This window comes from Colossoma macropomum, unplaced genomic scaffold (genome assembly GCF_904425465.1).
Source record: "Colossoma macropomum unplaced genomic scaffold, Colossoma_macropomum, whole genome shotgun sequence".
In the NCBI taxonomy this organism is placed as follows: domain Eukaryota; kingdom Metazoa; phylum Chordata; class Actinopteri; order Characiformes; family Serrasalmidae; genus Colossoma; species Colossoma macropomum.
Window position 1 is genome coordinate 39,204,066 of NW_023494792.1, and position 22,783 is coordinate 39,226,848.

The 22,783-nt window shown below is 38.7% G+C and overlaps 2 protein-coding genes across 2 annotated transcripts; one reads left to right on the forward strand and one right to left on the reverse strand.

Moving 5' to 3' along the window:
• Window positions 1-338: 338 nt before the first annotated feature.
• Window positions 339-9,472, forward strand: pgm3 (phosphoglucomutase 3). The gene is made up of 13 exons (XM_036577148.1): window positions 339-427; window positions 1,230-1,438; window positions 1,512-1,696; window positions 1,837-1,904; window positions 3,148-3,281; window positions 4,079-4,274; window positions 4,618-4,775; window positions 6,134-6,217; window positions 6,304-6,402; window positions 6,911-7,030; window positions 7,201-7,323; window positions 8,545-8,718; window positions 8,875-9,472. Exons 2-13 carry the CDS (start codon window positions 1,232-1,234, stop codon window positions 8,962-8,964), a joined length of 1,638 nt encoding a protein of 545 aa, XP_036433041.1. The 5' UTR covers window positions 339-427; window positions 1,230-1,231; the 3' UTR covers window positions 8,965-9,472.
• A 981-nt stretch (window positions 9,473-10,453) lies between these two features.
• On the reverse strand, window positions 10,454-20,312 carry ngs (notochord granular surface). The gene is made up of 11 exons (XM_036577150.1): window positions 19,734-20,312; window positions 18,390-18,557; window positions 18,150-18,299; window positions 17,851-17,970; window positions 16,664-16,759; window positions 16,153-16,287; window positions 15,816-15,926; window positions 14,469-14,579; window positions 13,671-13,795; window positions 12,087-12,371; window positions 10,454-10,559 (listed from the first exon to the last, which is right to left on the reverse strand). Exons 1-11 carry the CDS (start codon window positions 19,971-19,973, stop codon window positions 10,469-10,471), a joined length of 1,632 nt encoding a protein of 543 aa, XP_036433043.1. The 5' UTR covers window positions 19,974-20,312; the 3' UTR covers window positions 10,454-10,468.
• Window positions 20,313-22,783: the final 2,471 nt, after the last annotated feature.

The following is a 22,783-nucleotide window of genomic DNA, read 5'->3' on the forward strand; positions in this document are numbered from 1 at the left end:
ATATTCAGGAGAAAATTGTGCGCAGGACAAAACGTATCGGGTCCTGAACATTTTTATTTAACACAGGGTGCGATAGAGGCAATTTTTCCAAAACCCCATTCATTCTGGTCATAGACAAATCGAGCTTCGAGCCGGAGTAACGGCTACAGAATGACGCACGACTTCAGTGGTCTAGTGTTGAGCGAATCTTTTAAAGCACCTGTCATTTCTCACATCATTAACATGCATACATGCGCTATTAATATTGCTCTGTTTCGACATAGTATGGTATTCTGCGTTTCTTTTGCGCAGCCTTCTCTGTTTTGCGCCTCAAAGCTTGCAGTGTCTGATGTTCGTGAACACGCCCCGCAGGACGCCGCTACGTGCAGCGGCCACATCACCAATAGGAAGTGTTCAATCTGTACCCGGTAGTTGAACAGCTGAAAGAGTGAGTACGAAAATAAAACCTAGACAGTTTTTCACAAAGTTATAGAAAGAAGGCAACATGTTCCGTTTAATTTTTAGATTAGCTATATGTTCTGTATAGTGGTGTTGCACCTTTAGCATTCGTAGTGACTCATTCACTCCAGTTCGTATTGCACATGAACTGATTACAGCTTTCGCAAGTAACGACCTAACGTCAGCTAGATCGCTTTCCCCTCCGTCTATACTGGAAGTTACTGATTTTGGTGCTATTTCTGTCGGTCGGTTATGTATTTAATTTCCCGGAAATCAGAAGTGATAGTCAGCTGCGTTAGTCAGAGGTTAAACTTCCTTCACAGCTTCATTCTGTCCTTGATGTTAGCTATTTCTTCGTTGTTGTGTTGTTGAGATTTGTTCACAAATACACTGAGCATTACTTAATAAGGTCCACCTTCCTTACTGGCCCACTATGTAGGTTTACAATTACAGAATAAAGCCCATCTTTTGTCAAGCACTGTTTTTTTTCCCCGTTAGCCCTTTTATCATTGGTCAGTTTGCCCACAGGACTGCTGTTGACTAGCAAGGTGAACTTACATGGTGGGCGTTTCTAGTAAAGTGGCTATCGAGTATATATAGTGAATAACTACAATGTTCACAAAGCGATTCTGTAACTTTACATAAGAACATGTGAGGGAAATTTACGGCCACAGTTGTTTTAGATTCTGTTGTCTTGCTTGTTAATTTTCAAAGATAAGACCAGTGCACACTGAGATGGTCTGTGGGCCAAAACGTGAGCACAGAAAATAGCTTTAAGTATCTTTTGGCAGAGATGGACCAGTTTGAGGAGGCCTCCCAGAAATCCATGCTCCATCCCAAACCAAAAGGGCTAACGTTGCAGTATGGCACAGCAGGGTTCCGCACCACAGCGAAACACTTGGACCACGTGATGTTCCGCATGGGCCTGTTGGCCACACTGAGGTCCAGAAAAACCAAGTCCACCATAGGAGTCATGGTCACTGCTTCTCACAATCCAGAGGTGAGTGGCAGTGAAGATTTATTGCATTCATTTCTCACCTAGAAAAAGATAAGACTGTTCTCTGCTTCCTCAGGAGGACAATGGAGTGAAACTGATTGACCCTATGGGGGAGATGGTGACCCCAGCCTGGGAAGGCTATGCCACACAGCTAGCCAATGCAGAGCAGGAGGCTCTGTGCGCTGCATTGAAGGACATTATTGAGAAAGAAGCCATCAGCATGAGTGATACAGCAAGTGTCTTTATAGGCAGAGATACCAGGTAAGTCAATGTGCGGTCACATGCTGCATTTAGTCTGTTTTTTTCTTAGCAGTATAATGAAATGTTATAAGTAGAAAATACTTAAAATATAGGTATAGTAATAACATATTAGCTGATGGGCTGTGCTTGCTGTCACTCAGGCCAAGCAGTGAGAACTTATCGCGGGCTGTTTTGGATGGGGTGTCCTGTTTAGGAGGGCAGATTCAAGGTGTGTAAATTTCACTTTTCTCATTCAAAATTTGGACTTTCTATTATTATTTATTATAATAGTAGTCATACAGACTTATATGGCTAATATTGTTGGTAGAATCTACTTAAAGGAAGTAGGGATGCATGATGATATTGGAATTTGACCAATAGATTTGACGAATATTTCAAAACAATATTCAGTAATGTAATTATTGAACCCCAGAAGGGCAGAGTGTTTAGGTTAAGTTGGGCTGCTGTGCTACAATATCTTCTTTTTTTTATTTAATTATTTTACTACATTCGTAGCACTGTACAAATCAATGTTACCTTTCTCTGTAATGCTATCCATGTAGATCTAGTTCCATTTCTAGGTTTGTAAATGTTTATGTATGGAAACTATTGGACATAAGCATTGGTCTACAAAACCTATATCAGTGCACCCCTAAAATAATTACTTGACTGTATGGACATAACTTTGTTTTGAAAAGTGCTGGACACAAAGATGAGGGTTGAGCAAAACTACATACAAAACTATTGTGATCAATAGCAAACAGGTTCTCAATTACATCCTCTCTTTGTTTTCTTTTCTAATGCTCGACTACAGTGCAAATGAGGGTCAGCCTCAGTGTACTCTGAAATAAAGGTTGGTTGATTGATTGACTGATAATTCATGTATATTTTCATTATGTGTCAATATAATGGCGAGGAATCAACAAAGACACTTTTGCACAGTCGTTGTCATGTTTTTAACGAGCTCTTTGCGAGAATTTTGCTAAGAGATATTATATAAAGGAATTTCAACAGACTACACTGACAAGAGGTGGTGGGGACAACATAAACATAATTTCCCCAACATATATTACACCTGTGCTTGGTTGTTTTTCAGCCTAATGTGTATCTGCTGCATCTATAGCATTGGATCAGTCTGATCACAGACAATTATTTTGATGTATTACCCCGTACTTAGTTTAAAAAAAAAAAAAAGCACAGAAAACCCATTGACTCAACCCAGTAACATATTTACAATAGAATGTAAACGCATTGACTCATGACAGAGAATTTATTGTCCATGGTAATCAACCATTCTTCAGAGACTGCGAATAGAGATTAGGTTGAAAACACTGGAGAATTCCATTAATGGCTTGACCTTTTCTATAATTTTCATCATTTGAAGATTTCTGAATTGGGGTGTTTTGATGTTCTGGTAACAGTTCTTTCTTGATGTGTGTTGTTTCTTTTGTTTTTTTTTCTTTTCTGTTCAGACTATGGTCTTGTGACCACACCTCAGCTGCATTATATGGTCCGCTGTCGCAACACCCACGGTTGCTATGGTACTGACACATTACAAGGCTACTGTCAGAAACTCTCCCGGGCTTTCATTGAACTCAGTAAGAATGTACGAACTAAGCCCCTCACTACCTTTGCACTCTGGTTCAGAACTACACAACTGTATGCTAATTTAGGTTGCCTGTCAGGCATAAAGGTGCTGTGCGTAATGCAGTAGAACAATTTTTGTTTGTCTAAAGATCTTTTCAATCTGTTTCAATGTTGTCTTTTCAAAGTGTATGTTTTAACAAAAAATGTATGTGTATTTGTTTTAATGAATGTAAAACTCTGATTCGGTATGAAAAGACTTTGGCTTTGTTGCTGGTCCAGTTGTTCATGAATGGAAATTGTCATAGATATACTGAATATGTAACTGTATAATACCCATGGTGTAAAAATAATGAAAATATTGATATTTAATTGCTGATTTTGTCCCAATTTATTGATTTTTAAAAATTGCTTATCATTTCTGCCTCCCATGAACTCACACTACAGAGTCTGTCAGTTTCTTCCACCAGGTCTGAACACAAGTACCTAGATTCAGACCTTTTTGCACTCAATCACACTCATTTCTGAATTATTGCAACATTTCTCTTCTAAACCTCTTCACCTCTGTGTTTTGTTCACTTAAAAAGCAATTAATTCTCCTTAGTGTCTACACTTGTATTAATTTATTTAACTGGAAAAAATATGGCTTTTGTATCTTAGGTTATAGTGTCTTGTAGTATCTCCATGTGCTTTGCAACGCTTTGGCTTCCACTGTTTGTATGTTTCGTAAGAATGTAAATGTGGGGGACACTGAACAAGCAAGAAATAGGAAAATGAGCCAAAAAACTTAGTAACAACGCGTGCTCTCTTGTCTCCCAGGCCCGGAATCACACTGACGATCAGAAGCGGCTGCTGGTTGACGGGGCCAATGGAATTGGCGCACTGAAGGTGAGAGAACTGGAGGCATATCTCCAGTCTGAACTGCAGGTGGTGCTCTTTAATGATGGCAGCAACGGCAAACTGAACTACCTGTGTGGAGCCGACTACGTAAAAGTACAGCAGAAACCTCCACAAGGTCAGTTGGAGTATTCAACTTGGTGTCACAGCATTGTTTGACTTTATGGCATTGCTTTTGATCAGGACAGATCTGTTAACGTGCTGAAACTCCTATTCATTGGGATTAGCAACCAGTGCTGGGTGTTCTGAAATCATCTTAGCCCAAAGATGATTCTTAAATGGCAGAGTGAGCATTACGCTAAACACTCTCTCTACCAGTTAACACTCTTAGTTCCATTATAAAGTCTTAACACACTTGTCACACTTGGGCAGCGAAAATGACTGTACCTGCATATCTCTATCTCTCTCTCTCTCTCTCTCTCTCTCTCTCTCTCTCTCTCTCTCTCTCTCTCTCTCTGGAGGAATGAGTATGGGGGCAGGTGAGCGTTGCTGCTCATTTGATGGTGATGCTGATCGTATTGTTTACTATTACAACGACCCAGATGGATGCTTCCATCTATTGGACGGAGACAAAATTGCTACTCTCATTAGCACATATCTCAAAGAGCTTCTGACTCAGGTAGAAATCATTACACATCTTTAGTTAACCTCACTAATGTACACATGAATCCTCACGTGTATCTAACATGGTAAAAGTATAGTGTATTGGACAGTTATTGTATGAGTAAGCAGTCTTAAAACATATAAAGTCCATAAAATAGCATTGTTAATAGTATAGGATGCTCTGGTGCAGCTGCGTATGAACCTATGGTCACCATGCCCAGTGCCAAGTGCCATCTAGAGGGGGTATAAAGCCTCCCCAGCATTGGGCTGTGGAGCAGTGGGACTGCACTCTCTGGAGTGATGGAGCTCCATCCCGTAGCTTTGGGATGAGTTTAAGTGGCATTTGTAATCCAGAACTAATGATCCAACATCGGTACCTGACCTCACTAATAGTTTTTTGACTGAAAGCAGTCAAATCATCATCATCATCATCATTAACCGCTTAGTCCAGATAGGGTCGCGGTAGCAGTTGGGAGAGCAGAGAATCCCAGATGACCCTGTCCCCCACAACTTCGTCCAGCTCATCCCCAGGGACCCCAAGCTGCTCCCAGGCCAGCTTGGAGATATAATCCCTCCAGTGGGTCCTAGGATGACCCCGGGATCTTGTTCCAGTAGGCCGTGCCTGGTACACCCCCACCGGGAGGCGCCCAGGGGTCATCCAGATCAGATGCCCGAACCACCTCAACTGGCTCCTGTGTAGCCCGCCACCCTGCGAAGAAAGCTCATTTCCGCCATTTGTATTCACAGTCTCATTCTTTCGGTCATTACCCATAGCTCATGACCATAGGTGAGGGTCGGGATGTAGACTTGTGTGGTGGGGATCTTCAGAGCTAAGTCGTCGGGAGCAATATGCTCCTTGTAGGGTCTCTCAAGGGGAACAGGTCTGAAGTGAAGACCCAGACTAACTCGTGCCAAAAATCCTCCATGACAAAAGGCCACAGAAAACCATGTACCCTGCCCGGGAGAGGGTTACCGGGACCTACCCCTGGAGCCAGGCCTGGGGGTCGTGTTCCTCGGCAATCGCCTGGTGGCCGGGCAGCCCACGTAACCCGGCCTGGGCCCACCACCTGCAAGGTCCAGCATGGGGGTCCGGTGCAGTGCCATATAGGCAGTGGGAGATGGCGGGGAGGCCCTTGGCGGCATAGACCCCTGCAGCAGAAACTGGCAGTCAAATCCTCACAGCAATATTCCAACATCTAGTGTAAAGCCTTTTCAGAAGAGTTGTGTTACCCGTGATTTCAGAAGAAACTGTATGAGCAAGGGTGTACAGACTGTTGGGTTTATAGTGTATAGATGCTTCTAACATGCAGTTGCAACAGTTCTTGACTGGAATACATAGGAATTAAGTATGTATATATGTGTGTTTATGTACAGGCAGGGCTTAACCTACAGATTGCTGTTGTACAAACAGCATATGCTAATGGAAGCTCCACACGATACTTGGAAGACATAATGAAGGTAAATAATTTCTGATACACCATTTTATTATTATTATATTATTATAACTGCTTTTAAACAATTGAAATAATGCTTGTAACGTTTAGGTCACAGTGTGCTGCACGAAGACAGGAGTGAAGCATCTTCACCACGCAGCTCAGAATTTTGATATCGGAGTTTACTTTGAAGCCAACGGTCATGGAACGGTATTACTGCTATCAGAGTTTATTCAATTGGAAGCAAAACAGTACTCATGAAGCTTCTTAGAGAAGGAGTGCAGATCTAGGATTTGTTCCTGTCTGTATGGTCATAGTGAATAAAATTCTAGATCTGCACTTCAACTCTGAGAAGCTTTGTTAATATGGGCCCTGAGCTGTACACTTTGCACTTGGCTATTAATGCCTTTCAGATTTCACACTAGTTTTATTTGTTGGTAACATTGTGTGTATACCAAGTGATTTTATAGCATGGTTTCAAAGGGCATGTTTAGAGTTTGTGAGCACCTGGACCACACCTTTCTTGGGGTCCACATTTGATGAATTGCTGAACAAAAATGTCAGCCAACATGTGTCCAAACAGTCCTTTCCACAACATCTGAATGCTTTGGAAAACTCATTTGTGTAAGAGCACATTCAACCTAACTGAACTGTTCAGAAAGCCTTACAAATAACTAAAAATCACGCTTTAAACTGGCTCTTTTCTGGTCAATTTAAGGCTCTGTTCAGTGAAAAAGCAGAGAAGGAGATCCAGCAGCTAGTCAAAGACCCAAATGTGAGTGATGAAAAGAAGCATGCAGCAAAGCTTCTGGAGAACACCGTCAACCTCATCAACCAGGTACAACAACCAGAACCATTATATTCCCTGCATTTCCAATTAGCTCACTCAGCTGTCATATATGAAACACTGTTTCTTTCATGTCTCTTGTATCTATTGTTTCTTGTGTTCTGTCTTCTCTGGCCTCCTTTTTCTTTGTTGACTCGATGTCTTTCTCTCTCCTGCTGTAGGCTACTGGTGATGCTATTTCAGATATGCTGGTTATTGAAGCTGTGTTGGCCATCAGAGGGATGACTGTTCAGGAGTGGGACAGCATTTACACAGATCTGCCAAACCGGCAGCTCAAAGTCAAGGTGTGTGTCCTTGCCACTCTATATTTGAGTGTTTATGCAACTTGGAATCAGTTTTTTTTTAACAATAAGACCATTTTTTTTGCAGATTAATTATTCTAATATACTGATACTACTTTACATCTTAGGCTTCAAATCATGTAGAATACTCTGCAATGACAGAGAAAACCATTTAACATTGAGAATGAAGTTGTAATAAAATTCATATCTAGAATGCTTGTTGGAAAATCAAATCTTAAGGCAGATAACAAGAAATGACTATGAATACTCTGTTTCAGTATATTGTTTATCATTTACTAACTTGAAATGTAAAAATCTGTAAAATATCTAATGGTGTCCAGTTTTATAATACTTCAGTTTACACTGGCTAAGTTATTATTATTTAAAAATAACATTTTTAATACAAGTTATTCTAAAATTTTCTTTCCATCTCAAATGCTTATGGCTGTATTATTGTTTCATACCGCTGCAACAACATCCTCAGAAGAGACGTCCGTCACCAAGTTTTGACTTGTTCTCTTTGAATATTTGCAAATGTAAGCTCTCACAAACAGATTCATCTGCTCAGAGAAGGGTTCCAAAGCTCAACCCATGTTATAAAATGTTCTTCTGCATGTTGCATGCAATTACACATTTCTACCAGAGTGGTATTTCTAACATAGTGCAGTGTTTCTCAGCCCTGGTCCAGGAGGCCTAGTGCCCTGCTCGTTTTAGTGTTTTCCCTGCTCCTAACACACCTTATCCAACTAATCAGCTCATTAAAAGCCCCTTATTGAGTTATAGTGAGTGTTAAAGCAGGAAAAGCAATAAAATGTACAGTATCAGCTGATCCAATATTTTTTCCTTTGAAAACTGCTAATCTTTAAAAATAGCTGTTTTTGTTTTTATTTATTTTTGCTTAAGCATATCATGCTCAGACTACTCAAACACTGCCACAAAAATCACATCACGAAATGTGTGATAGTTCAGGATAGATTTGTTACAGGACTGAATCAGATTCAGACTTTTTTTACTCTGATATCCCTTCCAGCACTTTCTGATGATATCAGCCCGGTACCAATACTCATCAATGCTAGTATACCATCTCTGATTAAAAGGTCCTTTAGAAAAACAAAAGTGGCACCTTTATTTCTAAGATTGCAGTGTGAGCCCCTACATTACTACAAAATGTGCTTTAAGTTCCCTGACTCATGTGTGTGTTATGGTCATGTTTTGCCACTGTAGGTGGCAGACAGACGTGTGATAGACACAACAGATGCAGAGCGTCGTGCAGTAACGCCAGCAGGACTACAAGATTCCATAGATGCTCTGGTTAAAAAGTACACGACAGCTCGAGCCTTTGTCAGACCCTCAGGCACCGAGGACGTGGTCAGAGTGTACGCTGAAGCTGAAACACAGGTACATCCTTACATACAGACTCTCTCTGTCTGTGTTTCCCATGAAAATGACCTCCTCTGCTCTTTATTATTGCAACCTGCAGTATGATCTTTGCTCCATGTTGTATCAGAAATGCTCAGCTACATTTGGTAACATGAAACATATCTGTGTGCGCAGGAGAGTGCAGATGCCTTGGCACATGAAGTAAGTCTGGCCGTATACCGCCTGGCTGGAGGAGTTGGAGAGGAGCCAAAGCCCTTAAAGTGACCACGCAAACACTCTCCTATACCTTGCACTTCAGACAATGATATACATATATACATACATAGGCACACATGCCTTTAAAAGGGAGAACCCAGTGATTTTTTTAAATCAACACTCTCCTGTGAATATTAATATAGAATTTATGTTTATGATCGAGGTACTTCATCAGCATGAATGTACCAGATATTTTATGGTGGGTATAATGAGCTTTGTTTACAATCAAAGGCCTTAAAGAAGATTATGCAGGTGTTGCTACATATCTTCTGTTGCCCTTTTCTGTAGTTTTCATGGGACACTAACTAGGTTGATTCTGATAATGGAACACTTTGCTCCTGAATGTTTTATGTTATTTGTATTTTTGTCACATGGATCCATTTTTCTCAGCTGTACTTTGAGCATTCCTAAACTGGACAATCTTATTATCTTATCTGCAAAGTTGATGTTGACACTATCACATAAAAACAATCATAGTATGAAGGAAATGGGAATAAAACAACCTCATCTAAAACAACTCTAAAGTTCATTTTTAGTCTGTTTGTTGTTTGTCAAAAGGTAACAGCTGAACCCAAGTTATTGCACACTGGTTTAAATAAATCAAAATTTGCGATCAGTGTTATCAGTAGTATAAACGTAATGTGGTTGCAGATAAGACAAGAAGAAAGTGATTCTGATAAATAATTAAGACACAAGGAAGCTGTAAATTAAAATGAAGGAGTGCTTTGGGGACTTGTTCCTTAAAGCGTCCTGCATGTACTTCTCCACCATGAATTCCTTTTAAAAATTACGTTTTTGGCCAAAGCTTTATCTCAAAACTATAAAACAGTGTCTGGGGCATGAGGCAGTGTATTTGTTATTATTTCATCTAATAACTTTCTGTGAGGTCGCTTCTAGAGGCTCTTCAGATGTCTGGTTCCTATCCCGCCCACTGCGAACAATTCTGACTTTTAAGTTTCTCTAGAACGGAGGATTGCACATCAAACCACTCTGAATTGCAGATACACAGCATTCTTTCTGACAGCGAATTTAACCAAGGCTACTCAATGCTTTGCACTCAGGTTTATTTCTTGTATGTATCTTAACAGGTCCAGAGGACACAGTGGAGGTTAAAGGTTTGAATACAGTTAGCAGTTTTAGTCGTAACAGAATTGCACCAGCAGAGGAGGTAGATAGCAAAACGTAAGGCTTGTGCTACAATTTCTAGTCAGGATAAAGTTAAAGCTTACGATTTTGTATGTGACATGAACCTTGTTCATGCTATCTCTAGTAGAGTCCATTCTCTTCTCCACTCACCGATGAGAAAAAGAATCTTATTGCTCCAAGCTGAACCTTCCGAGGTGTAACGGAATCATTTAAAACTATATAATGTAGAATATTTTTTGCAAGAATATAACTAATTAAAAACTATGCCATGTTCTAGTTTCCTTTCTTTCAAGCCTGCTAGTGGAGTGAAGGAAGAAAGTGGATTCTGGTAGAGATACGGATTTAAGGTTAAGCAGTTTCCGTGAGTCTACTCCTCCGTCTCATCTGCTGCTCCAGAGATGGTGATGGTGCGTTCCTGTGTGTCACTCTGAACAGTGTTCTCCTCTGTTTTAACTGTTCTAAACCAAAAGAAAGATGGCATTAGTCGCAATTATTAAGAAAGCCTATTACAGAAATACCCTTATAAAAACAAGAAACAGAGAATATTTAAACACCACTTTAACAGAGAGAAGGGAAAAAAAACAAACAAGGGGAAAAACACCCTACACAGCTTACCAAGCTCAAACGTTCTCTACATGTCTAGAAAATTACGTTCTGATAATGCAGTGTAACAGTATGGTTTAGTTTAATTGATTCAGTCCATCCTTCATGAATGCTCTGCACATTATAGCAGATATATTTACATCAATGTATTCCATAAAAAGGCTTCCATATTTTGTAAAAGGCATCTATTCTCTAATGCAACAGGCAGGGATATATTCCAGAATCAATCTATGCCATCCTAAAATTGAAGGGACCCTGTCAGTAATCCAGTAGTGGAGTATATTTCTCTTGCCGCAAAGTGTTAAAATATTATAAAGCTTTCTCCTATGTACAACCACAATATATTTATTAGGGAGACCCAGGACAAGAAAGAGTGGATCAAGTTTCAGTTTCTCCTCTGTATTTGCTCTATTTCCTGTAAAACCTCTCTCCACTGTCTCTACAGTTTGGGACATAACCAGAGATAGTGAATGAGGCTACCTGTGTCTGTTTTGCCTCTAGGACATAAAGGGGATGTGCCAGATTTGAATTTGGAGAGGGGATATGTGTACTCTATGAAAATCTTAAATTGTAAAGCTCTTGCCAAATTACATATTGTCATTTTCTTTGCAATATTCCAAATGTTTTTCCATATCTCTTATGTGATTTCTAGCCCCACGTCCCTCTCCCATGTCAGTCTCAGATGTTCAGTGCTGGTCAACACAATACCCCATGCAAGAAACGCTTGTTTTTCAGTAAGTGAGGCAGTACAGTCAGTGAGTAATGTAGTTTTTTTCCTTATTAAGTCTTGTACTTGAAAATACCGGAAAAGGTCTTTTGGATATTGGATCATATTTTTCCCCTACTTGATTAAAGGCAGGATTTTCAAACAAATCACAAAAAGAAGACCCTTAGAGACCCAGTATTAAAATCCAAAATCCATAACACCTGGCAGGAAATCGGGATTATCAGCGAGTGAAAACAGAAGTTTGTCTAGTTCTCTGTTCAGTGCTTCACACTGTTCTATTATCTTTAACTGTATTGACTGTTACTGTGTTATTACAGTATTCCTTAACAACATGTTCCAATATACTTTTACTTGAGAACAAACTTCCTAATAACGTCTTCCAACAGCCTTCATTGGTATGGCAGATTTAAAATGATGGTTTAGTGAAAATCTTGTTTTGTTTTCTTACCCAAAATCTAGTCCAGCCAAGACAGGGTTGGTGTCCAAAATTTTCTTCTTTAGTTTTGCACTTGAAATATGAGTAGCTAACAAGTATTATTCCTCACAATTAGCTGTGCAAACTGCAAATTGCAATTTATTTGGCCAAACTATCATTTTAATGGTCTGTCCTTTCATGAAAGGTGCATTACTTGAGTTATTGCAGCCAAACTTTTACCTAATAAGGACAGTCTTCCTCTCCGTCACCTCCACGGCCTGCTCATGGGTGAACTCCTCCATTGTCCCCTGGCGGCCAGTTGAGGAAGATGTTACTTTTGACAAAGCTGTGGCTGTTCCACTGACTGCCCCGCCGGCTGACCCACTGGCCACCCCACCCAGAGCTCCACTGAGACCAACTCCTGAGGCACTGACAAGTCCAGCGCTGATAGATGTGCTGCTGCTCATCAGAGACAAGCCACGCACCATGGCCGTCAGCCGGCTATCCTCACCCTCAATCAGCTTCCTGAAGACCAGTGAAAAGATGAAAGCCTATTAACTGTCTTTTTTTGGTCTTATTGATCATATTGATCACTTAAACATCACTTTTTACTAGAAGTAGCCATTCCCTTGAAAGTGGTTATGAGTTCCAAAAAAGATAAACCACATGTAAAGATCTAGCAAGAAACCACCTTCATGGAGTCTGCAAAGTTCTGAGCCACAATTCAGGCACTATACATTAGAGCGGCGTGACACAGGCGTATACAAAAGTATGAACACTCGAACAAATTACACGTTTTCTTGATTTATTAAGTAAGAATACATCCTCTACAGGGAACAGACATAAATGTGGCATTTTTCTACAACTTTGTGAGTCTAATTATGCTAAGTGTAAAATCTTGGAAACAAATAAAACAAATTATGAAATGCACAATTTTTACAAACCATATTTTATGTTTTATTTTTTTTATTTTTTAATTTGTTGAATTAATCAAACATACAGTAATTGTGCAGAGGTGTGTTCCCCATATGAGTATGTATAGAGTATGTGTATGTTAATTTCACTAGAAAATCAACAAAATGTCATTTAACCAGCGACACCCAGACTTTTGCATACGACTGAATATCATATATAACATGATATTGATTTTCTGCCATATATATTTGACAGATAATCCATGATCTAATAGTCATGACATAGCAGTGCCCCTGCTGACAAGATGTTTGTTGTTTATTGTTGTTTTATTCTATTTTGTGCACTTGTTATACCAAAGACTTGACAGTATGCAATTCTTTATTATTTACTGTGTTTTGAAAGAACAGTTTAAAATTAACAAAAGTTAAATAAATAGTAAGTAGTAATAGATTCTTTCCTATAAATGTGTTTTCTGTCTGGCTAATGTTTACAGTACTGATTTAATACTATGATATGTTCAGAAAGTATTGTGATATTGAATTTTATCAATAGCATCTAACTCTACTATGAACCATATTCTTACATTATATGTTATATATCACTATATAGTGCTTAGATGTTTGTACTATACTATTGTCTGAAATCCAACATGAATGTTTTGCACTAAACGGAAACTTCTGTATCGCATCATTGAATATTGGCAGTTTAACAATAACAAAATTCCATTCTCATAAACAGTAGTGGCAGTCTTGCATGGTGTGTCTGCTGATTCGATCATTTCTAACTGTAGTGGCCTCTGTTTTCAGCTCTTTGGAAAAGTCTGATAGCCTGTGACTGCTATGTAATACTTATTTTTGGTGATATTAACAGCATACTATATTCCCTGTCATCTCCGAGTGTGAACACTACCTGTATGTGGTGATTTCAATCTCAAGAGCCATCTTCACATTGAGCAGGTCCTGGTACTCTCTCAGCAGCAGAGCTATCTTCTCTTTCACTATCTTCATGTCCAGCTTCAGAGCCTCCATGCGGGCCTGCAAAATGTACTGCGATAAGACTTTACAAACATTTATTAAAGGGCCCATGTCACTTTTGTTTTCATCACTTTTTTGAAATGAAAGAGTATGATGTAGTGTGTAAACATTGTTAATGTTTAAAAATGTACCATTCACTACCCAGTCCATATAAACTAAGCTGCCCATTGTGAATTTGTTGTTTAACATATATATTCAGCCTACAGCGGTTTAGCCTTGATCATTCACGTTGAAGTTAAAAGGAGTGTTCCATCCTGGACTGCTTTTTGAACAAGGCACAATAGAGGGCAGCCAATCATTAGAGGCACAGTAACCAAAACAGCCTGTTTAATTCTAAGGGATTAAGAGAGATTGGAAATGGTCATATTAAAATGCTTTATTTCTTTTCTATTTGCTTTATTTCTTTTCTATTTCTTGTAAAACCTTACAAATGTTAGAAGTGGACATTGGGGGACAAATGCAAGAATAATAGGATATAGAACCTTTAATTATGTTTCTGAAGAGCTTTGGTTTAGTTGCAAAAAAGGCCACATATGAATGTATTGATGTTGGCCATTATAGTTTTTTTCACAAATCACCACCATGCTTTGATTTGTAAGTGACAGACAAACCTTTACATGTAGTAAAAATCTATTTCCATGTGATCAGTTTTAACATGTCTGTACTCTCTCACCTGTAAGTCATCTTCCTCCTTCCTGTGTCTCTCCTGAGCCTCACGAATCTGCGCCTGCAGAGCTTCATTTCTGGTCTTGAGAGCATCCAGCTCTCGCTGCTTATTTTGAATCTGTGGGTGCACATGCATAGTTTGAGACTGATGGCTCTACCTCTACATGGAATTAACCTGCACAATTCATGTTAAGGGAAATTCCACCGTTTTTTTAAAAAGGTTATACATTTGAATTTAATCATTAATATGGAAACAAAGCCAATTGGAGTGCTTTGGCATGAAATGCTCCATTGAAAAGAAACTTGTTCACAGTGTTGGCGATCGGATCCCAAATTCCTAAACATTCAAAGCCTCACAGAAACCTATTACATGAGATATAGTTAGAAATTGATGCCTGATAACTGAGAAATTGTTTTGTGATAATTGTGAGATAAAAACATATTTTTGTCATACATATAAACATAATACATTTATGGGGGAGAAGTACATGCAGGGCACTGTAAGGTGAAATATTCCCATAATAACATTTATTTATTCAGATTTATATAATAATAAACATAGTTGTACAAGAAATAATTAGTATTTATTTAGAAGAAAATATTTATCAGTATTTATCAGAAGAAAATGAAAAAGATCAAATTGGAAGATAAATACCACGAGACGTAGAGTTTTAGTTAAATGCTAAGCTAAAGAGATACGTTTTTAGATGCTTCTTAAAAGTGAGCACTGAGCTTGACTGTCTAATAAAAGGTGGAATTGAGTTCCACAGTTTAGAAGCATAATAACTGAAAGAGGCCTCTCCATGTTTTCTGTATTTTACAGAGGGTATTTGTGGAAGGCCACTATCTGCAGATCTTAGATTACGTGCCGGAACATAAACAGATAGGCACTCTGTGATGTAAGCAGGTGCTAAGTCATTTTGAGCTTTAAAAACTAGTAGCAGAACCTTAAAATCTATCCTGAATTATACAGGTAGCCAGTGCAGCTCTTTTAAAACAGAGTGATATGATCTCTCTTTTTTGTTTTTGTTAGGATGCGTGCTGCCGCATTTTGTATGAGTTGTAAGGGATGTATAGTTTTCTAAGGAAGTCCAGTAAGAAGAGCATTACAGTATTCAAGAAAATGGCCATATTTGTGTTATACACATCGTGATCCCTGGTTCCTATAACAACCACTGTACAGAATTTGGGTCAGGACATTTCTTTACAATGAACCATCCGACATTAAACCACCCCGAATGACTTTTTTTTTGTTCATTTCAGTGCCTAAATTATGCAGACATTTTTGAAAAATCTGTGGAATTCCCCTTTAACTACCCGAGCATTTGTGGAAATGTAGAAGTTCTGCACTAACCTCTTTTTTCAAGCCATTGATTTCCTCTCTGAGGCCTCGAACGGATTCTGCATGCCGTGTCGACGCTAAATTTAGGTCTTGGAATTTTGACTTATACCAGGCGTCCATTTCCTGATGACCAAAAAAATCAGACAGTGATACAAGCATGGGTGAGCAGATGCAAGTTCTAGCCATGGCCTTTTTACCTGCACATCTATTACCTATCCAAGACTGAGAATAGTGAGATTATTTTCTATTAATAGTGAGACTTATTTTCTATTCAGTTACAACTTAATTCACAAATCAAATCAAGAGCCATAGTACTGAAGCAATAAGAAAACTTTATTTATCCGTCTACCTGCAAGTTTTGTGCAGCAATGCTGTCGTATTGGGATTGGATCTGCTTGAGGGCAGAGGCCAGGTCAGGCAGAGAGAAGGACACATCAACCTTAGCCACGGTTCCGTAAATCTGAGCCATCAGCTCTTCAATTTCCTAAAGGGAGGGGTCAGTTCAATCCAAGCAGTTTGTTTAAAACATGGTTTTCAAGCAACCAACTTTGAATTTAACGTTTGAATTAATAAGTGAATCTGAGTGAAAGAATGTGTAGGTCAAACCACTCATTGAAAATTCTCAGTAAAGTAAGTTTCCTTCATCAAAGAAGGGGAAACAGTTTAGTTTTTTTTATGTAATTTCTGTCTTTTTTGTCAAAGGTATTCTGTATAAAATTCACCTTTTCCCTGTCTGCCACACCCAGTTCTTCAACTAAGGATGTGCAGTGGGGCAAGCAAATTAATAGGCTTGTGTTCAGTGAAGTGTAGACATGAGGCCTATGTAGAGAACATCACTGTGGTATCAAAAGAGGCTCTACCTGTTTGTGAATCCTCTGAAGGAACTCCATCTCCACTTCTAGGTTCTCTAGTTGCTTCTCCAGAGCAATGCGGGCAGCAGTGGCTGCATCAACATCCTGGCAGGCAAAACAGCAATGTTATTTACCAAATGACAGTCTGGTTTATTTTATTTTATTTTTTCTTGGTAATAATTAGGTATTCAGTAAGGATAAATATTTGCTTGAAGGGAACTCTGACTGTTAGGACTCATATGCCTTGCAATTGTGTACATGTATAATACAATTAAAATATTATGTATAAACCAAATAGAAAACATAAATACATAAATAAATAAAAATAATACATAAATAAAAAAAAATAAACACTATAAAACATATGACAAATAGCTAAAATCTCTCTACTAGTAGGTTGCCATTGTCCCACTATGATGATATCATGTTGTTGCACTGGAAAAATTCTGCTCTTGGGTATCTCTATCTGAAGTTGCAAAGACTGAATGATATATTTGAGTTAGATTAGATATTTAGTGCATCGTTCCTCACTTAGTAGACAAGAAAACAGCCTTTTGATGCCAAAACAAAAATGGTAACCAAGTACTGGAGAGATTTTGTCTCTTTTTAATAACAAAGAAAACATTTTGCTTAGTTTACACCAATTTTAATTGGTTAACACATTTTAATGATAACAATAATAAAACACACCATATTGAGGTGTATATTTATTAACAGCCAGTGTTTCCTTTTAAAAACGATCAGCAACGGACACATGTTCAGATTTGACCAATGTTTGATGACACACGTATTATACTCCGGAGGAGCAGAACGTTTAGGTGATTTTGCTAAAATGTCTGTATTTTATTTATTTCACTGCATTTGTAACCCTATAAATAAATGTTGTAAGGCTAGTCTAGGTAAATCTAGTCCCAGTTTCTACTTTATTTACATATTTATATATTGGCGTTGGTATCAGCATCAGCAGATATGTACCTGAAAGATATTGAATATCTGCATTAGCCCTCTGTTCGCATATTGGTGCATCCCTAGTAATCATTCATTCATTCATTCACTCTCAGATGTTCATTAACCTTACATTATTCTCATATAGCTTATTCATAACGTACTGTTTATTCACAATTATGAGGCATTTTTCACTATACTGATAGAATGCTGGGCCTGCAATTTCATCTGCAGGCTAGCCATCCACTCACCGGCTTGAAAGATTCAACCTCCAGCTCAGCTTTCTTCCTGGCTTCCAGGGCCTCGTCATACTTAGCCTTCACCATCTCCAACTGCCCTGCCATGGCCTCCTTAGCAGCAATGGCAAGGTCCTACAGGAACAGAGATGCTGGTTAGTGAAATATGTGCTCTATGTACTCTTGGGCAGTGATTAATGAATGTTGTTATGGTTTAAAATTGGATAAAGAGTGGTGTATGTGTATAAGTCCCTATGAGTCCCCATGCTGTGTTCTGGCCTTCTGGAACTACTGTGTTCTGGTAGTTCTCTCACCCTCTGGACCTTCATCTGATCAGCGACCCTCCTCAGCTCTCGCAGCTGGTCCTCATACATCATGCGCAGACCTGATGGCTTCACAAAGCGGCTTTTCAGAGCATCAATCTCAGTCTCCAGCATTTTGTTCTGCTGCTCCAGAGAGCGAACCTTCAAAACAACCAGACCAATTTCATTTTTAGGTTTCCACAGGGTGTAAGTTCTCTGCAAAGGCGAGGCAAGTAAGTGACTGTGTCTTACCTTCTCGATGTACACGGCCAGCCGATCATTGAGGGAGATCATCTCCTGTCTCTCAATGTTGCGTGTGCTCAGGAAGGCCTGGTTGGCAGCGGCGGCGGCTTCCAGGTCCAGTGCTCCTCCAAGACCCATACCAACACACAGTGTACCCATACTCACACTGCAAAGAAGACACAACACAGAGTGAGCAGTGCAAGTGCCACAAAGCTGTACATCCAAGTGCTAGTTATTGAGAAAGAAAGAAAGAATGAAAAAAGGGGAAATATAAAGACATAGAAAGATATACATAAAAACACAGACCACATAGATGGCACTTTTTCCTTTCTGATACTGATATTGAAATCTTGTGCATCAGCCAGTACTAACTTTTTTTCTTTTAAAACCACATTTCCCACCAAGTTTCAACATGAGCTATTTTTAATTGAAGCACTTAAAGCAACTGTAAGTAGACTATCATGCTTAAACTACTCAATCACTCTACCTCACAGGAAGAAATACACAGCTAACAACACACCAGGCACTGTGTGTGCTTTTTCAGATTCATTATTTATCAATAAATGTAATTAAATTCAACATTTATATGGTGCTTTTTACAATGGGGGTTGTCACAAAGCAGCTTTACTGAAAATCTGGGTCTGCGTCTCATATGATAGTTGCCGAAGGTAACAGTGGCAAAGAAAAACTCCCTAAGAGTGAGAGAAAGAAACCTTGAGAGGAACCAAGACTCAAAAGGGGACCATATCTTCCTCTGGTTGACACCAGATAGCAAAATAATAATGCAATAAGGGCAACATCAATAAAGAATAAGATTTAACATTCAACACAGTATTTATAATACTTATTCCCTCCGATATCTAATCCATCATTTTCTGCTGATACTGGCCAAATAATGATACTCATCGATACCATACCAGTGAATAGCATTTATGAATTATTTCACTCTCAGATGTTTAAACATCTCATATTGTCCTCATACAGCTTTTTATAATGTGTTGTTTATTTGCAGTCATAAGACTTGTTTCACTGTACTGATATACAATGTAAATGTGAGGTATTTCATAGATTTGTCACAGGATTGGATCAGATTCATTGTTTTTTCGCTCCGATGTTTGATCCAGCATTTCCTGCTGATATCGGTCCGATACCCGATATACGCCGTCTCTAACAGCCAGACTAATATACAGATGCGCCAAAATAAAGAAAGAAAAAAAGAAAGAACTGAAGGAAGGAAAGACAAGCAAAGTAAAAACATAGAAGGACAGAAAATATGAAAAGAAAGACGGACGAAGAAAGAAAGAAGTGAGGAAAAGAACGAAAAGGAGGAAACAAACAGTCAAAATAACTTTACCTGGCCATGCGCGTGCCCGACAGCGCCCGGCGGCTCGTGCGCGCGCGGCTGTAGCTCGCGGAGCGGCGAGTCTCGCGGCGCACTGGAGACGGGCTGGAGACGCGGATGTGGCAGGAGGAAGAGGAGGCCAGCGCGCCCTCGAAGTGGCGCCGGTAGGAGGACATTCTCTCTGGACTTCTGCTCATACTTAGACCGGGAGGCTTCTTCAACACGGCTACAGATCCACTGCAGCTCTTCATTAATGATGGGGGTTTATATCCGGGCCTCTAACTCCGGCTCCACCCACCGAGGAATGTTGAACGTCAGTCTGAGACCGAGCAGAAGACCCCAAACATCTCACAGCCAGCCGCGAAGAACCCCGAGGTGTAAAAATAGAGGAGAGAACTTGCTTAATTAGGAGGGACCTGTGTGAGGGGCAGTTACAGGCTGTGATTAGACCCTGGACTGTTCACACCCTGCTTTTACCTGACTAAGACACACCCACATTAGTAATGTAAATGATCGCATAGTTTGATGGGAATTTACTTGTAACTCTGTCCGTTGCACTCTCCTGATCCTTTAAGTGTCTGTTCTGTATTAAATGGAAAATCCACCATTTTTCTACAATTTCCTGCATAATGGTTAAGATAAGCAAAGTAAACAAAATAAGTCAGGGTGGTTTGATATGCTTCATTTTAGAGAAACTGATCAAGTCTAAATTGTTCACAGTGGTGGTGATAGGAGCCAGACATCTGAGGAGTTTAATGCGTCTAAACAAGCTACCTCACAAAAAGTCATTATGTTAAATGGTTATGAATATGCTGATTTATGCTCTAAACATTGTTTTATTGTAGTTATTAGATTCGTTTTTGATCTAAAACACTTTTTTTAAATCCATAAAATCCATATACTGTAAAAATGTCATCAGCTTCAACCCGAAAACCTAAGTTCAAAAGCTGCCTTAAAGTTTCAAGTAAAATTATAACTACTATTTATTTCAGCTCATGACTTCAGATTTTTTGCTTTCCTCTCTGCAAGTTAATATAACTATATAGAGCAAGTGTTTCAACTTAGCAACACAAGTTTAAGATACAGGTGACTTATTAACATTCAACAGTTTTCAAGTTTAGATTATGTAAAAGTATTCTGTGTTTTAAATTGTGAGTTATAGTTACAACAAACACCACATTTGAGGCAACATCTCACTTTTATTTTCTTGGATGAAAAGTTAAATACAACAACAACTTTTACACACAAATGTGTAAAACAAGAAAGCAACATTCCAAACAGGTACTCTTTCCAACTGGAATACAATGGAAAACGGCTTCAACATTCAGTTTAGTGAAGCTGAAGGAATAGTTCAACAAAAATCAAATTTACACCATTTTCCTCTTATCCCAGATGTAATTGATCAGTCAAGACATGTTTGGAGTCCAAATTTTTCTTCTTTAGTTTATAACTGGAGCTGCTATGTTAATATTGCTAACAAACACCAGAAGTCAATTGTCACCCATTTAATCTCCATTAATATGTTCAACAATATCTCTTAATATATGTGTCTCCCATATTACTCAGTGTGGTTTAATACACAGTTTGACTTCATACACTGCTGTTTAAAATGCTGGTCTGTAGTATTCAGCCATGTGGTGAAGTTTTATTCATTTTTATAGTTTATATTAAGTCATACTGGGCATTAAACCACATTGAGTCTGGCTGACAAAGATTAAGACCTGATTGCATTTGATTGTGCTTACATTAACTTATTTTAACAATGATATTAAAAAATAAATTCTTTTAAGAGATATGTCTAGAAGCTAATACAAACCAAATCATCAGGAAACTGAACAAAATCTTGAAATATACATTTTGAATCTCCAAAATCTTCTCATTACACAAGTACATAGACATGTGTGTGTCAGAGTAAATCTTCTAAAAAGCCAGATGTTTTATAGTTTGTACCTTATAAGCTTGTTTCTCAATGCATGTATTCGTGCAGAGGCTTGGTCTGGTTTGATCATCACTACTCGCTGTAGAAACACAAAGGAATACTTCACAGCTTGTAGATACTTGAAATTCACATAATAGATGATACCCATAAGCATGGCAAAGCTTCATGGCACATCTTTGAGGTTGTGTAGTACAATGGTCTCCTCCACCACAACTGCTACATTGAAGATCTCCTGTAGAGCACCTTCATGGCCACAGGAAGCCAACTTGCCTCTCCTTCATAGCCACATCCAGTGTCTCACCATGAGCCCTCAGAATAAAAAAAAATTGTGCCTGTCACCAATTTATCTACAAGTACAATGCTTACGTTCTGTAAGGCCAGTTCAAATTTCTGTCATAATGCTAGACCAGTGATGGACTGAGATTGGTAGCTTGGGGACTGAAATGAGAACCACTGTCTTAGACAACAGATTTTAATTAGTTAATTGGTAAGATCACTTAACTCATTATTGTCAATATACAACATATAGAAGAAAGCACATATTTAATCAACAGAGAACTAACCAAGACTACCATATAATGCAGATTTAGTTGAAATAATTAAAAAGTCTAATTCATTAGTTATGCACAGGACCCACAGCATGTCTTAATCATACACCTATGCATTAAAAAAAATCAAATATACTTTTCCACTTACCCTAGATAAGTCCAAACATGTTTGCAGTCCAAATTGTCATTCTTTAGTTTAGAACTGGAGCTGCTAGGCTAACATTGTTAAATGCTACAAGTCAGTAGTCACCCACACTTTTAAAAAAACAGATTTTTATTCACAGGTTCTTTACTAAAGATACAGTTCTGTATAGAACCATGAACACTCAAAGAATCATTTGCATGCTTAAATAGTTCTTTGCATGATGGGAATGTTCTTCAGATTGATGCAGAATGTGTTGTGTGTGCTTCTATATAGCACCAAAAAATGTTCTGCTATCATTGCGATTTCACTGAACTCATTTAAAAACTAAAGTTGAAACACTGAAATAAATGATTTTGACAAGTTAAAGTAAATGAAAGATGTTATTTTGAGTTATTGCAGAGACATACATGGAGGGCATCATAAGACAAA